The sequence below is a fragment of the Labrus mixtus genome, chromosome 6 (assembly GCF_963584025.1).
Source record: "Labrus mixtus chromosome 6, fLabMix1.1, whole genome shotgun sequence".
Classification (NCBI taxonomy): Eukaryota; Metazoa; Chordata; class Actinopteri; order Labriformes; family Labridae; genus Labrus; species Labrus mixtus.
In genome coordinates this window covers 19,535,077-19,551,541 of record NC_083617.1, presented here as the reverse complement: position 1 = coordinate 19,551,541, position 16,465 = coordinate 19,535,077, and the positions used below count along the sequence as shown (strand labels likewise).

At 39.2% G+C, this 16,465-nt stretch overlaps 1 protein-coding gene across 1 annotated transcript in view; it reads right to left on the bottom strand.

Moving 5' to 3' along the window:
- LOC132975680 (protein kinase C epsilon type-like) overlaps nucleotides 1-16,465 on the bottom strand; it is a 75,582-nt gene that overhangs the window by 23,768 nt on the left and 35,349 nt on the right. Inside the window, exons 3-10 of the mRNA XM_061040395.1 lie at nucleotides 12,421-12,589; nucleotides 11,594-11,628; nucleotides 11,349-11,437; nucleotides 10,369-10,501; nucleotides 9,973-10,115; nucleotides 9,100-9,196; nucleotides 8,713-9,008; nucleotides 8,315-8,488 (exon numbers count right to left, since the gene is read on the bottom strand). Coding sequence (XP_060896378.1) covers nucleotides 8,315-8,488; nucleotides 8,713-9,008; nucleotides 9,100-9,196; nucleotides 9,973-10,115; nucleotides 10,369-10,501; nucleotides 11,349-11,437; nucleotides 11,594-11,628; nucleotides 12,421-12,589 — 1,136 coding nt within the window. The remainder of the gene's footprint in view (nucleotides 1-8,314; nucleotides 8,489-8,712; nucleotides 9,009-9,099; nucleotides 9,197-9,972; nucleotides 10,116-10,368; nucleotides 10,502-11,348; nucleotides 11,438-11,593; nucleotides 11,629-12,420; nucleotides 12,590-16,465) is intronic.

Sequence of the window (16,465 nt, the reverse complement as noted above, 5' to 3'; positions counted from 1 at the left end):
AAAGATAAATGCATTAGTCTAATTGACTAAAAAAGTCTGGATTGACTGCTTTGACTTTTGGTTCTCAAAAATATTTATTGACTATATAATCTAGAAGTAAAAGACATTCATCTGTAACATGTGAGTATTTCTACACTGTTGTATAACTACTTATACTGATAAATAAAAGATTAAAACAATTTTTTTTTTCAATATTTGATTTCACTCTCAGATATATTTTTTCTCTATATTGGTAGAGGTTCTTCTTTTGCTCTGATGTTCATGGAACAAGGTCATGTCTAACACTGTTGCTGCTTAACAGCACATAATGTCAGTGAAAAGTAAGGTGAAAGGCGCAGCGTTGCTTGTATTTAGTTACTTAATCTGAGTAACAGGTAAAGTGGGTGAAAATACAGTAAAGTGTCCTCGTCTTTTGCAACGGCGGAATGAAGGCAAGATAGCACTGTGATACGGCAGTAAATGGACTATGCAGAGTACAACTTAGTCATTCCTAGTTTTACTTTTTTTAGGGCTGATGTTGCTGTGCACTGCTTTCTATGCAGGATTTACAACAGTGTCCTCAATGTGACTGTGTCTTAAAGTGAAAACAGGTTGTTGGTTTCTTCCAAATAAAGATAGACTTTTTAATGGTATAAAATATTTGATCTGCAATCTTTGTCAGGGTTCAGTTAAAGTAGAGCCTTTCTCTGACATGGATGGGGGCGAGGGAATGCATTATGTCAATGAGGGTCCTTCAGAGTATAGAGTAACCCAAAGTATGCCTGTATGCCTGAACTTGATCTGAAGATCATCCAAAATACACTTTTATATCTGCTAATGACCCTTTAGAGGAAAAATCAACAACAATTTGACTCTCCTCAAGAGTGACACATATTTGGCTGGATAACCTACCCAGCCTACATTGTATATGTGTGTGTGTGTGTGTGTGTGTGTGTGTGTGTGTGTGTGTGTGTGTGTGTGTGCGCTCTCTCACTGTCATTCCTCACAATGACTGACAGGAGTTAAATGGGTGCTGAGGGCTGCTGCTTCTCCCACAGAATATCTTCTTACTTTGATTGTATTGGTTAAAAACAGAACTGAAGTGAGCAGTTTGTCTTCATAAGTTTCATAAGAGAAAAATACTCGGGGGGGGGGGGGGGGTTCCCAGGTCCTTATAAAGCCATGATCAGATTGTGTTGGAGGAGGTTTGTGCTTGTTTTCTGTTTTTGTATCCTCAACAGGCCGTGTTAGTTTTTTTTGGTGTTGTTGTAGGTGTGATTAACAGAAAAGTGCCTTCATTACCTTGTTCGTATATTCAGTGTGTGTTTTTGCACATCTTGACAGTGTGGACACCGACTGAAACATCTCAGTGGCGGAAAAAGCAAAAGACAAAGGGAAGGGTTGGAGTGGGTGGAAAACAAAAGGAAAGAGTGGGATGATCTGATTCTCTTTTCTGCTTTTCAATTTTAGTGAATAGTTTCAACTGAGACCGATTCTGTTTATATATATATATATATTTTTAAATATTCATTTTATATTCATTTTATTTTACATACATTAAAATGACTTTTTACATTTAAAAAAAAAAAAAAAAAAAAAGTAGATTTATAATCTTTGTGTCATATATCTTTCACTTTTACACATTACAGATTTACTCAAGAATGTCAATAACATCTAAAAGTACTTCATCATTTATTAACGTGTGTGTCACACTTGAGGCCTAACTGTGCACAGAAAAGGTCCCTGATAGTCATTCATTTTAATTTGAGTCAGGGACAGAGTACAAAAAAAAACAACATTAGTCTCAGAAGAGAAGAGATGCTTTGCAGATTTAGCTAACTAGCCCATTTCCATCTGTTGTATCATTACATTTTTCGTGGGAACCAAAGAATGTTTATTTCATGAAAATAGTTTACAATGAGAAAACTAGAACAGTATCTACAACAATGCATTTTCCACCTCACACTTAATGTCTCTCTTTTTCCTGCAGCCTGAACAGTTCACAGGCACCGAGGAACACATTCAAAATCCTCGAATCAATTATTATTCAGCATTTTGTTTCTTTGTAATAAGATTGATCAAATCAGAACAGTTGTCGTACTGATGGAACAATGTGTTCTAGCAAAATGTTTTTTTTATGTCTGCAGTGTTCGTTATAAACCTTGTCCCAGTCTAAGTTTACCCTCCATCTCTGCTTTCAGTCCAGGCACCGTGCTTGTCTGGCTCCAAGCATCACTCTCTGTGTATGTGTGTGTGTGTGTGTGTGTGTGTGTGTGTGTGCCTGTTTCTCTATCTGTGTGTCCATCTTCCTGTTTCAGACCCTCTCTGAACAAAACAGAAAACATCAAAGGGTCATTAATGTACCTGGTTTGTTTCTGGACATCACTGTTGCCTCTGCTCTTCACCATTTACAGCTCGTTAAAAAACCTTTCCACTGTAATCTCACTCACCACATTTATTGAGTATCTGCAGAATAAAACTATAGTTTCTCTCTCTCTCTCTCTCTCTCTCTCTCTCTCTCTCTCCCTCTCTCTCTTCCATCTCCATTTCCTTTACTTCTCCAATCTTTCTCTGTGTGCGGCACAGTAAAGTAAGTCCTGGCGCTACTGTTGTATAATGTTATTTACATTTCAGGGCTGTAATTAGGCTGATAGGGGAACAGCTGCGATCCCGCAGTCGATTAAAAAGAATGGGAGGGAGGCAGGACGAGGAAGAACAGGGGGAAAGGGAGGGTGTAGTTAGGACATAGGTCACAAAAACAATATTTAGATGATGTCATGGAGCGCCAAAATAGCCTTCTTTTGATGGTATGTAGAAAGTGGATCAAAGACATCCTGTGACAGTGTCAACTATTCACCAAAAGGTAAAGTAAATAAATGATTTCTTCAGAGTTCGATTTTATTGCAGTGTGTTCTATTTTTAAGATGTCGTTATCAGCCATCACAAGCACAAGCATTGTTTGTAATGTACATCTGTGATATTTATGCAGTGTCTCATTGTGACAGGCTTAAATGAACTTGTTGGAAACCTCATAGCCTGAGTCTCTTTGGTAACATGTTATAATAGTGGGCCCTTTTTGCCTGTATTGGATAAGTCAGCTGAAGAGGGACGGGAAATACTGGGATGAGAGAGTGGGGGATGACATGCATCAAAGGGCCGAGGTCGGATTCAAACCCACGGCCGCTGCGACGAGGACTTTTAGCCTCTGTACACGGGGTGCTCGACACTTAACTTCTAGGCCATCGGCACCCCATGAGTCTCTTTCTTTACAACTTGTCAATCACAGGGAGCTGACCGAAAGCGTTCTGATTTATTGTGATTTTTTTTTTTTTACTGTAAGTTAATGCCCTCCTCCTGAAAGTTTGAGCTGCGGTGAACTTTCCACACTTCCTCTAATTGATGAGAAAACATGAACACAGAGTTCGGTGATGCAGGTTCAGTAGGTAAGTCATTGAGGGGCCTCGCTGTGAAAGACGGGTGTACAAATGAGTGATGGATGGAGTGAGAAAGAATGTTTTATAATTGTATGGTGGTGTAAAATTGTTACATCCCCAGGGTCATGTGATAGAGTTCTATACACAATTCTTAACAGGCCACATCTTTAGGTCTAATGCTCTGGCCTTAATTATAATACATCCACTGTCTTGAGGCTTTTTTGATCTGCACTCACCAACATCGCCCCTTGAAAATAAAAATAAAAACAAGTCAAATATTCCGCACGCACAGTTTTGTTTGTGAATTGGCCAGGCTAACAATCATCAACCCAGTGTTGAGTGGAGTTACATGAGAGCTACCTAATAGTTCATCTCTTCATCTATACAATTTAAGTACTTTTGAAACAAGTGGAAAAGTTTGAATGTGGCTCAAAGTCGACCTCTTGATCTACCTACCGCAGCTCTGTACTGTAATCACAATGAGGCTAGAGAAATAAATGTGTTTTGAGGAGAGTTGGTGGGAGGGAAGGGGTGAGGAGGGGGATGAGGGCGGGGTCACACAGCATATGTAATGCACATCCCGTCCCTGATAAGGATCAAAGCCGTTATATAAGAGCCAACCACAATCCCTTTGTTTTGTCCAAGAACACACTCGCAATCACCCCTGTCTTACTGTGTGTGTGCACGTGTGTGTGCGTGTGTGTGCATGTGTGAGTTTGTGTATGCACGAGGCAGGCAGACGAAAACAAAAAAGTAGAAAAGAAAGGAACGTGAAGGAAAGATGTTATGTGTCAACACAGTCTCACTGTCTCTGCACATGTTTGTGTTTGCTTTGGAGGGTAACTAACAGGAATAAATAATAAAAAAAAAAAGGAACAGGAGACGCCATCATTAGACTCAAGACTTCCAGAATGGTCTGAGAAAATAAACAAAGAATACAGATTTTTTTTTTTAAGAAAAACCCTGCACCCTCAGCTCCTCCTCTCCCGTTGAAGCAGACTTTCTTGACAAGATGTGTCATCTAAACAGTGACACATATTTTCTGCCGGTTCCCAGGAAGCTTTCTCTGGTATTTAACAAAGTGCTTCACTGTCTGTTACTCAAACCGTCCTGCACCGAAAAAAAAAAGTAAAAGTGCACTCGCTGCAAACAGCAATAAGCATTTTCAAACACGAATACCATCCTATAAAGGCACTGTATTGTCTTTCCCGTGCAAGACAAATAATCTCGCCCCATTGGCCAATTATTGGCTTGCAAACAAAATCAACTATATACCTTTATATAATCAGGATTAAGAACCTCTTTTCCAAAGGAGACCTGGCTAAGACAGTCAGCAACAAAAACACAAAGTTACAGACAGAGACAGAAAGATGTCTTTAACCTTTTGCAAAGTTGAGCCGTTTGGTGCCAGTGACGATCTTCCAACAATCCAAAGTTACAGAATCACATATTTACAATAATATTTAATTTAAAAAACAGTCTCCCGGTATTTTTTATTTTCTATTCTATGATCAGATATCTACGGAGCCCCTGAAGTCCCAAAAAGTAAAAAAAATAAAATCTTATCTCCAATGTTATTATCTTTTGTGCACAAGCCAAACTTTTTGTGACTGCAGGGGCTCCGTAGATATCTGTTTCATAGTATATATATATATTTTTTTAAAGATTTATTTTGGGGCTTTTTGTGCCTTTATTGGAGAGATAGGACGGTGGACAGAGTCGAAAATCAGGAAGAGAGAGAGTGGGGAATGATGTCCGGGAAAGGAGCCACAGGCTGGATTTGAACCTGCGGGCGCTCCATGTATGGAGGCTGTAGTCCTCCAAGTGGGGGGCGGCACCAGTGCATTTTGGATTATTATTATTAATGGTACCTGCTTTATTTGTCATTTATGACACTGATTGACTTTTGTTATTACGTGTGATTTTATGTTTTCATTCTTTTTATTTTATGTTGTTGGAGGAAGCTTGAGAATAAAGAATTTCATTTCCCCTGAAAAAAAAGTTAAGGTTTGCAAACTTTATGTCATATTGATTCAGATTTTGGTCGAGGTTCATTTCACTTTGCATGATGTGAACTTTGTGATTGCAGCAGACAGTCTTTTTTAAATCAGATCCTTTCAAAATCTGCTCCCCTTTTTAAAATCAGTCACCATCAAAACCACTTTATAGAAAAGTGAATCACAAAATATTATTGTGCACTGAAGAGATATTGTAAAAAACTGCTGACCATGAAGATATTTTCTACATCAACAAAACATTTAAATCCAATGACTTTAGTAGTGAGTTACGTTTATTTGATTCAGTTACTTAATAATGCTATTTTTCCTTTTTTTTTTTAAAGATATACATTACTAATCATTGTCATCAGATTCCTCCATCTGAACTCTGTGATCCCTGTCAGTGTTTTAGCGCTGCATGCAAAGAGCTTCAGTGGTTTATAGTTGAACACAGCTCAGACGTAGGCAGCAGGACATCACAAGTAGACACCGCAGTGTTAATTCATAACAAAAGTGAACATTCAGTTTATGTCTTGAGTATGTTTTTCAAACATTCAGAAACTTGACTTGGTAAAAGTGAACACCTGTGCAGCTTCCTCAGCCTCGTCAGGCTCCAGTGACAGTAAAAGAACACGTTACATCAACACAACACGTGACCAGTACCTTTAGCAGGTCGCCAAACTGGAAATTGTACACACCTGGCTGTCACACAAACTCACACACACTGTGCACCAACAGTATATGTACAGTCTCTATACGTTCCTGACAGGAACACTCATGCAACATATGATAGACAAAACATACAGTGTACCAGACAGGTCTTTGGCGTTTGCTGCATCCCTCCCACGGGTGCCCTTTGTGTGGCTGTCTGTCATCGTCCACTTACTGTATGGACGGACAAATTAGCTGCTAAGTGAGATGATGAGAGGAGAGAAATGTGTTTGTGTGTGTGAGAAAGAGCACAGAGACTGAAGCACTTTTTTTCCTGAACTGATTGCAGTCGTTTTACTAACGACTTCAGTGTAGACGAGTAATTAAGGTGAAATCTGAAAACAAGTACAGAGCAGAGCTTTTTAATTTATCTTTATCTATGCGAAGGTTTGAGCTTTTTCTTCACAGTTATTAATTTGTTCACAGTAATTTATTTTCAGTACATTATAGGTGGGATCGTGATGCTTCTGGTTCATGTTTTTTCAATCTCCTTTATATTGAGTCTTTCTTAAAATGCCTTTAATCGTATAATTTTAATCTCAGAGCTGTACAGTGAAAATATGTGAAATATCCTGTGAGGTATGTCAGTACGGTGAGCAGTAATTTCAGGTGGTACACTGTATGACCCCAAACTCTGGGTCATACCCAAGCAGATCACAGAGAAAGAGCAGGTATTTTCAAGTTGTGAGAGTCCTGCTGAATCCTCAGCAGAGGATCTGGGAGTTGCTAAAGTCACCTCATATTTCTCCACGTCTGACTTCAGAGTTAAAGTCAGCTCATTCCCAGGTTGCAACTTTGCGCCAAATGCGTTGTATATTTCCTCACAGATATTTCCTCACCGGTATTGGACATTGTTTGTTTAGCACCTTTTACGGACATAATTGCATCAATTCTCAGAGCACTGTTTTTGGTTCCTTTTGCACACATAACTAACGTCCAGGTATAAGTAGAAATGATAAAGTATTTCCCTAATAACTAAGTTAATACCATGAGTTTGTATTGTCAGGATGCCTTCTTAGTCTTTGTTGCTATCAGAATGGAGGCTAACATAATCATGTTAGATGCCGGGGCACTTTTGATCAATTTTAGGTCAAAATTTAAAAAAATGTATCACCTATCATTATTTATATAGCACCTTATATACACCCTAATATAATGGTAGGGGAAACACTGCCTTAAAAAACACAGGTTTACAAAGTGTTTTTACAGAGAGAAGAAGCATAAAACACAGAAGAACATAAATCACAGCAAGAATATAGACAACGAAAAATAACCAGAAGAACAAAAAACAACCCAACCGCAAAAGAACCCTTACAGCAAGCTACCAAACAAACACATTTAACTCAACCATCGCAAGACCCATCAAAAGAACCATCAAACAACCATCAAAAGTACCATCAAACAACCATCAAAAGAACCATCAAACAACCATCATCAGAACCATAACAAGAACCATCAAAAAATAATAACGAGACCCATCATATAAGCCATCAAACGAACCATCAACAGAAACATCATAACACCAAATATTTAAGATGATGGAAGGAACTAAAGGAGATAAAGGAGATAAAAACAGATAACAACAATAAAAAGATAAAAGCAATAAAAGAGGTGAGAGCAATAGAAACACATAAATAAATATTAATAATGGTACTTAATGGTATTAAAATAGTAAAGTTAGTAAAATAAAACATTACTAAATTAGAACATAAAAGCGTAAGTTAAAGGAATATAAAACAGTAACTAGAGATAAACCTAACTTTAGAAACCTTGAAACCAAAGACAGTTTATGTTTATGGAAAGTTCACGCCACAGAAACATTTGTTTCCTTTTGTATCTCTATCTGGAACCACACCATCTTTCAAGAAATCACAGTTTTACATTAAAATAAAGATTAAATCACCGTTCAAATAAAGGTTCACCTTTGTTCTTTAACTTAAACATTTCAATTCTTTCCTGACAGACAAACACATGCTTCATCTTTTTAAAGTTTTCTAGACTTTTCCGCCCCTGCTCTCTGTACACTGGTAAAAGAAGTAGCTGTTGCACAACAAGTGGAGGAAACAGATCTATATGCGGACCCCTGCTGCCCCCTGGAGGTACAAAAGTATGTCTGCATGTCTCTGAATGTGTGCACGTGTGTGTGTGTGTGTGTGTGTGTGTGTGTGTGTGTGTGTGTGTGTGTGTTCCTACCTTAGTCTGGAAGCAGCAGAAGAGCTGTGTCAGGTATGGGTGTTTTCTGGCCAGGGCGAGGATCCGTTTCTCAGTCAGGGTGCAGTCCACGTCGTCGTCCTGCAGGATCACGTCTTTCTTCAACACTTTGACGGCATAAACCTCGTCGCTGCCTTTCAGCTCGGCCAGCATCACCTGCTCACATGACACACAGCAGTCAGAAGAGAGGAAACTCCACAAAAGCCTCTTATTTTCTCCCATTTGATTGATTTATTAATGGTTTATAACATATGCCTCACTATAATACATCATTTTTCTAAAAGATTAAGAGAAGGATAAAACACAAAAATAACAGCAAAAACAGATGCATCACAGAGCTGACGTATACAGTCAAAATGTGTCAGAAGTCAAACGCTCACCTTTCCAAAGCTTCCTTTTCCCAGAACTTTGATGAACAAAAAGTCGTGCAGCTTCATCCTCTTCATTTCAGGAGTGATATGACCTTTGACATCTCCGTTCTCACTGCTTCCTACACCCTTGGTCCCAATGCTGTCTCCCTCCCCCCCTCCTCCTCCTCCTCCTCCTCCTCCTTCTCCATGACTTTCCTCTGTTACTGTAGCAACAGATGACGTGGAGGAGAGGGAGTGTTTCTTGTGCTCCTCACCCCGGTGGTCAAACGACATGGCCTTCCGGATGTTCTCCAGCTCCTTCGCATCTGTACAAAATTAAAAAAATAAATAAAACATGCTCTGGTGTGTTCATTGGCAGCTTTGTGTTTGTATAATGATTGCGTGAACCTCTGGTACCTTGGTCACACGGGGAGGTGGGGGCCGACTTGGAGCGATCGACTTCCGTCTTACGCGTCCCTGATAACGGCTGCACAGGATCCTGACCCTGAGGAAGCTGTTTAAAGACACAATCTGTCATCTGGCGACATCTGCTTGCTAATTCCCCAAAAACTAAATTATCAGAGCTGTCTGTGGAGCAGAATTTAAAGATTTTCAAACCTGTGATGTATTTTTTCAGACATCTCATTGTGACTACTAGATGTTATAAGTCTTAAAATTTCAAAGCAGCCGTTTGGAGGTTTGCTTCAGCGTATTTTTTTTTCAAAGTATGTTCACCAAAAATTCTTGTTTTTGGAGCTGACATCTCAGATTGTTATTCTTTTCAGTCACCTTGTGTCTGACAATATCATGGACAGATCTCTGCAAGATAAAAACCTTTCTGTTAAAAGCTTTGGATAAAAGCGTCTGCTAAGTGAATTGTAGAATTGTAGTTGTAGAATTGTTAAAGAGTCAAATTAGTTTTAACCAGTCGCTGCAATGCTCACTTCAAAGCCATCAAACTCCATTGTCTAAAACAGTTATTTTCACCTTGCAGAACACAGGAGTGGCTTGTCTACCTTGCTTTTCTATGTGACTAAAACATTTGACAAAAACTCCATAGGGATCCATCCATGACACTCTGAATATTAATCTGAACATATCAGTGGTAAAATCAAGCACTAAAGGGATACATGCATTGATATCTCACATTTGTTTGCACTGAATCAAGTCCCAAAATGTAAAACTCTACCTTATGATTTATTGCATTTACAATTAGTAAAGTTATGTGTTTAATGTACTAATGTAAAAGTTAGTAATGTAATTCAAATCCAGTTGACTTTTTACAATTACCTTTTTCCGTCTCTGGGCGCTGTTGGAGATCTTGTCTGGTGTGACACCGAGGTCAGAGAGGACCTTAGCGATCCCTCTTGCGTCCACGCCACAGTTAGGAGCTACATTACTCTCGCAGCGCCTGTGTACATTCACTTTACACACTGAGAGACACACACAGGGGAAGATGAGCAAAAAAGAATGAGTCTATCTAGTTTAGATGTACTGTAGTACAGATTGATACAGACCAGAGTTTGTTCGTGTGGACTTATATTATCCAAAGTATCACATCAACAGGAGCTCACAAACTGTGGATGAATCCCAAACTCTACACTCACAGATTCCGAGGCACATTCCCAGTAAGTGTGTGTGGGGCTTTAGTGTTTGGGATCTGGACTGTGTTTTGCTTGTGTTTACCTTTACACTGCAGTCCCTGTCGCAGCAGACCCCACAGCAGAGAGCCACAGTGGTCACAGAAGGTGAGAACTTTAAAGTTGTGGATGCTGAACTTGTGCGGAACGTTGACGCTGAACCTCTGGGACCCGACTTGCTGGAAGAGGGACAGAAGGACAATGAGAACAAACCTGAGTCTGGAGGTCCGACAAGGCTCATAGATGGTTGGGATTTTGTTCCCTATTACATGGAGGGAGATATTAAATGTTTTACTTCTTTCGCACAGACCCTAATGCTTCAATGTTTGATCAAATATCTGAAACATTTAAGCATGCACTCGACAAGCAGAAGACAAGTCTTCTTCCTCACATGTTACAGAGCCTCCATCAAAATCTCAACTACAAGATTTCCCCTCGTCCTTTTTACTTGAAGATGACCAAACTGGGGTGACTGGGATTAAGGCAGAAACAGATTTGCAAACTTAAAAACACATACACTATGGACCGGGCTCTCCATCAGGTGCTGTATCAAAAAACTGGTTCAGGTGTTATCAATATAACATCAGAGTGGAGCAAATTAGATTAAGCGTGGATACATTAATTCATATGAAAAATACACATATTACTCTAGTCTTTTGCAGTTTGCTTTGCCTTTGTACAGATCTGCTGTTCACGTTTTGAATATTTTATGTTTTTTTAGTTGTCATATACCTACCTAACCTTTGTACTCAAGTGCATATTTTATAACCCCTGCAACACAGATGCTTAAGTCTGCCATACAAGACACACAGCAGTTCAGATTTACTGGTAATTCAATTCCCACATTCACTCACCGATGGATCATCGTTCAGGAGTGATTAACAGAACGACACTCTGACATGTGGACTCGAGCAGCAGGATATCAAACTGCCTATCTTATTTTAAACCAGATCCAGATCTAAAGATGGCCATTATATATGACTGAGTTGTAAATAATAAAAACAGCCTCGACGTGTAGATCAGTACCTCTCCGACTGTGTCATCCTGCTTCTTCATGCCTGCACACTTTGTGATGATCAGCTCATGGCAGCGCTTGTGGACCACACAGGTACACACTGCAGGATGAACACAAACGCACACAGACAAAGAAAACACTTTTACATTCTGTTATGTTCAAACGTACATGTTTGAAATGCCTCCAATTCAAGATGTCAAAACATATGCATTTAAAAGAAGATATATTTGAATGCAGGAACATAGAGACACCTTACCTTGACACTGGTATCCCTGCTTTCCTAAGACCCCCCTAAAAATCAGAGAGATAAGAAAATGTGTGAAAATCGACATTAACTTGCTTAAACTGTATAGAATGTGTTGTTACTGAAGATGAGGAACGGCTCATTAGAGCGGATCTCTTGTCATAGAAGGAGATAAACAGCCAATGTGGGTCATTTATTATTGAGGACCGGCTGGATCGATCGATCATGCTCCTTATATGTTGCTAATGTCTAGTGTACAGTTATTTCAAAATTGCCTAGAAATGCACAGATGTTTTACGATAAAAGGTTTTATCAAACATCATGTTCCTCCTCCTACCTTTATCTATATTCATCTACCTCACTGCTGTATTTATCTACATGAACACTCTGGGTCTCTTTCAAACATGGACTTCCTGAGATTCTTATTAAACATGAAATGTTTCATGTATTTTATTTATTTTTTTGAGCTGAAAGAGAACAGCAGAGCACAGGCCACATGGTTTTTATGTGTCAGGTTGTTGAGATGGAAACATGCACAGCTGTCTCTGTTTATTGCATCACACTTCACTGTGTGTTTACATGTAAACAAGGCAAGCAGGTCAGTGGGAGAAACCAGGGGAAAATATAAGAAAAAAAGTGACTGCTTAACTGTTTGTTTTCATTTAAACCAAACCTAGCTTCATTGAAAGGGTATTAAAATGATATGCATGTAAACATAATCAGCATGTAGATCTGTATACTCTGTGTCTAACAGGTGCCTGTGTACAGCTGTAAGATTTGAAGATGAATGATTTGCTCCATGTGTTTGACACATGCTCACGATGGGTGAGTGTGCTGACCAGATGAAGTCCCTGCAGTGGGAGCAGTAGGTGGGCTGTCTCAGGTAGGTGGCCATGAACTTGTGTCCGTTGACCTGGTGGACCCTCCGACGGACGGCACCCTGGCGCTTCCTGGGACGCATCCGCTGCCGAAACACTCGCTCCTCATTCTCTGTGGAGCCCGGAGCAGCTACACACAAACACACAAGACATTTCCAAAAAAAATATGAATTTCTACAAATATTGAATTACAGACATATTTAGTTTGAATTGTGACAGTAAAAGCATGACGTTTAATGCAAATGTTTTTATTTTGCTGGCATTAGCAGCTATGATGCATGTGCTGCAGATATATTATGATATTATTTTAATCCTAAAATATATGATACACCTTCATTTGACATCATGTGAGTTTATTAAGCAACACAATAAGCATCTTGTTTTGGCAGGTGATCAAACTGACACTAACTCTGCACTTACACCATGCAGCCACCAGATGGAAGTGTCAAAGTGTGTTTGAAAGTCACAGAGGTTGAGGTTTGGTGCTGAATCAGACAGATTTTTTTCCTGTGTCACAGTCAGTCAAAGTGTCTGTTCTTCTCTTTCTTCTTGATTAGAATAAAGAGATCCCCAGAGGATCAGCAGCAGTTTCAATTACTGCCTAACCCTGTGTTAATTACCACACACACATTAAGTGAGAGAGAAAGGACTTGTGATACATTTGACTTAAAAAGTATGCATGTGAACACAATCAAACTGCAAACTCGTTATTCACATACATATTTTAAACGTCAAAATGAGTCTTGGTCAAACCTGTTTATTTCTCAGGAAAAATGCAAATTATAAACATTACTGTAAAGATGCAAAAATAGGCCAGAAGGTACTTTATAACTGTAGTAATACATCAGGTAAAAAGTTGGCAGTTGTTTCCTAATGCTCAAGTTTAATACAACAAAAATAGTGTTAGACATGACAGTGAACAGAGAGTTGGGCAGTAATAAGGCAGGGCAGCTTGACTTCACATTCTGTTTGGATAAGTGCCCGATCGATATGGGATTTTAGGGGACGATACTGATATCTATATTAGGGAGAGAAAAAAATCGGATACCGATATATCAGCCCATATGTTTCTTCGATCAATGTTGGATCTGTAGAGATAGATAGATTCAGATATACACATTTATTGCGTTGCGGTAAATGCAGTTATTAAACACTGCAGTAAAACTTGACGAGATGACAGTGACAAGATGCTAACTCTACTGGAAAATAACAGCGCATGTATGTGTGTCACAGCTTGACACTTTGGATGCTGGTAATGCCTGTCCTTATCCATATAGCACACTCTGCTGGCGACAGCCAGAAAGAGAAGTGCTAGTGTAATACAGTGAAACTCATATGAAATGCTCGTTGACTGGTGAAAAATTTGTATACTATCGGCACATATCTGCAATAAAATTAGCCGATACCGATAGTCACTGGATATTCTAATATTGGCCGATATTATTTTCTTGCAAATTAATCGGTCAGGCTGTTTGGCTGACCAAAATCAGGGTCTTGTAAGTAACTTCTCCTGCCTGACGGATCTTCTATAGCACCACCATGTGGATATTTTCATCTTCGTTTGTGTTAAACCTGCAGGGCTGGGTTTTTAAAGTAGTTTGACTGAATTAAGAAGGGTATGGGTTGTTTTTTTTTTGTGTTCTGATGAATTCTTTTGGATATACATTTCGAATATGACTTTAAGTGGGGTTTGCCTTCAGATTTGGAAACACTGTTTCTTGCATCAGCAGATCACGCAGATGACATTTTCTGCCCTCACCTATATGACTGGATACAGCTAGAGGCAGGTTTTACATTTAATAACTCAAAGATGAGGAAAGAGTCATTAACTCTATAAGACCACAATTTCAACTTTTATTTTTTGGAGAATTTGCATCGTGACCCTCTTCCCTCAGAAATACAACACATCTCATATGGTGATGATGATTTGCATTTCGAACATGGCTGAACCTAACTAACTCTGGACGCCATCTTTGCTCTAATCAACCAAATGAGCAGCTTAGCCTCAAAGAATCAATTTTCATCAGTGAACCTAGTGTCAGTACATCATGTACGAGAGCAGAAATGTGTTCCACTGCAGAGTGTGTGTGTGTGTGTGTGTGTGTGTGCGTGTGTGTGTGTGTGTGTGTGTGGGAGGGGGGGATTTACCATGAAGTGATGATGAGTTTCTTTTCACAACATCCTTAGATTATAGATAAGAACTTATAGCTTTCATCACACTTAATTCTCTTTATGCTGGCTCTACATCTATCAAGAGACAGACAAATTGACTGGCTGGATCAAATATAAAACCTGCTGGTGGTTTATCATGTTCTCAAGACAATGGACCCCCCGCCCCCCCCTCTATAAGGTCAATACTTTTTGACGACTGATATCCATACACTCTCCTGAGCACATTTCTCCTCCCTGGTGGATTAAGCAGTTTAAAATGTTCCACAACCTCTCCTCTACAGCACCACCATCTGAATCATCTACTCTTGTGTTAAACCTCCAGGTCAGGCAGGTTTTTTTTTATTTTTTTTTATTTTTTTTAACATTCCTTCCTTCATGTCCTCAATCTTACTCCTCCAGCCCCCTTCTACACGCCATCACAATCACCTAGCAACTGGCGACTACTGCCTAGCAACAATGTTAGACTTGGGTCTTCCACCAAACAGGGTTCGGGGGTGGAGGGTTGGAGGGGAATGTGATAGACATGCTGTTCCTCTGTTGTGTCCTTACCTGAACTCTAAAAGTTACAGTCAAGACCTGTAGAGGTTGATGCTTCAAAGGTATCCCTATTAGGCCCTACAGTATGGAGCTCCAATAGTTTTATTAGCACCTGTAAGCACTAACAAAGCCAAATAAGTACAATTTTCCAAAAGTAACAACATATTTACTTGTATAAAATAATACCTCCTAATCATAACTCACAGCCCACTAGAAGAGTGAGGAGTGTTCTTTATCTGCAGAGAGCATGCCCTCTCCTTTATTGTTTTATTCCATGTGTTCATGACATTTCTCTGCTGCAACATATCACAACAGATCACAGAGGATGGAGGACTCAAAAATTTAGCAACCTGATGCAAGTTACTCAAAAGAAATGAGATTGGATTTATAACGATCGGACAGGATAAATGCTTGATATAGAGTCATTCAAAAGGAAAAAAGATTACAAAATACAGTGAGAGCAGGTTATTCAATCTTAGTTTATATACAGATTAAATTTGGGATTTGTGTAAAATCTTTTGAGTAGGATTGAGGGAATTTAAAGAACAAAAGAACAGGATTATCCTAATCCAAGCAATGGAGTAAATTTTTAATGAATAATTAAACAGTTTCATCAAGAATATTTCCCCCCACATATAATAATTGATAAAATAGCTGTGAATACAAAACATACATGTTTCATTTGAAATCAGGGACTGATTTGAGTGACTATAGTTTCTGTTGACTTTGGCGCCCCCTGTGGACAAAGTTGTAATATGAAGTCCAATTGACAGTACAGGTAATCCAATTTTGGTAATCCTAAAAAGTCTGTATATTACACCCATTTAAAATACAGAAGGCACACACACTGATGGCTCACGTGTGCAGATTCAACCACAGACCCTCGACAAACAACGATGTTTACTGTCTTTTGACTTACAATTGGAAGGTTTACTTTACTCTCCTGATCAGAGTATTCCACCAAAAAGGAGTCCCCACTGTCCTAATCCAGAGAAAGATTTTATCCAAACACATTACATCCATAAATATGCAGGGATTGCTTCAAATGTATATGCTGTTTCGCTGACTTTTTGATGGCACCTCATTTGGCCAATTACGGCCTTCAATATACCATTTACAGCCTATCGCAGCCAATGAGAGTATGAGTTGAAAAGAGGTGCCTGCCTGTTCTGACAGCCAATTGCATGTGAATGTGCTGATGACTAATGTTTCTAGTAGCCAATGAAATTCTCTAAACATGGATATGCTGCTTCTGACAAAACTTCAGGGTGATTTCTTGAGATTGATTTAAAGTACG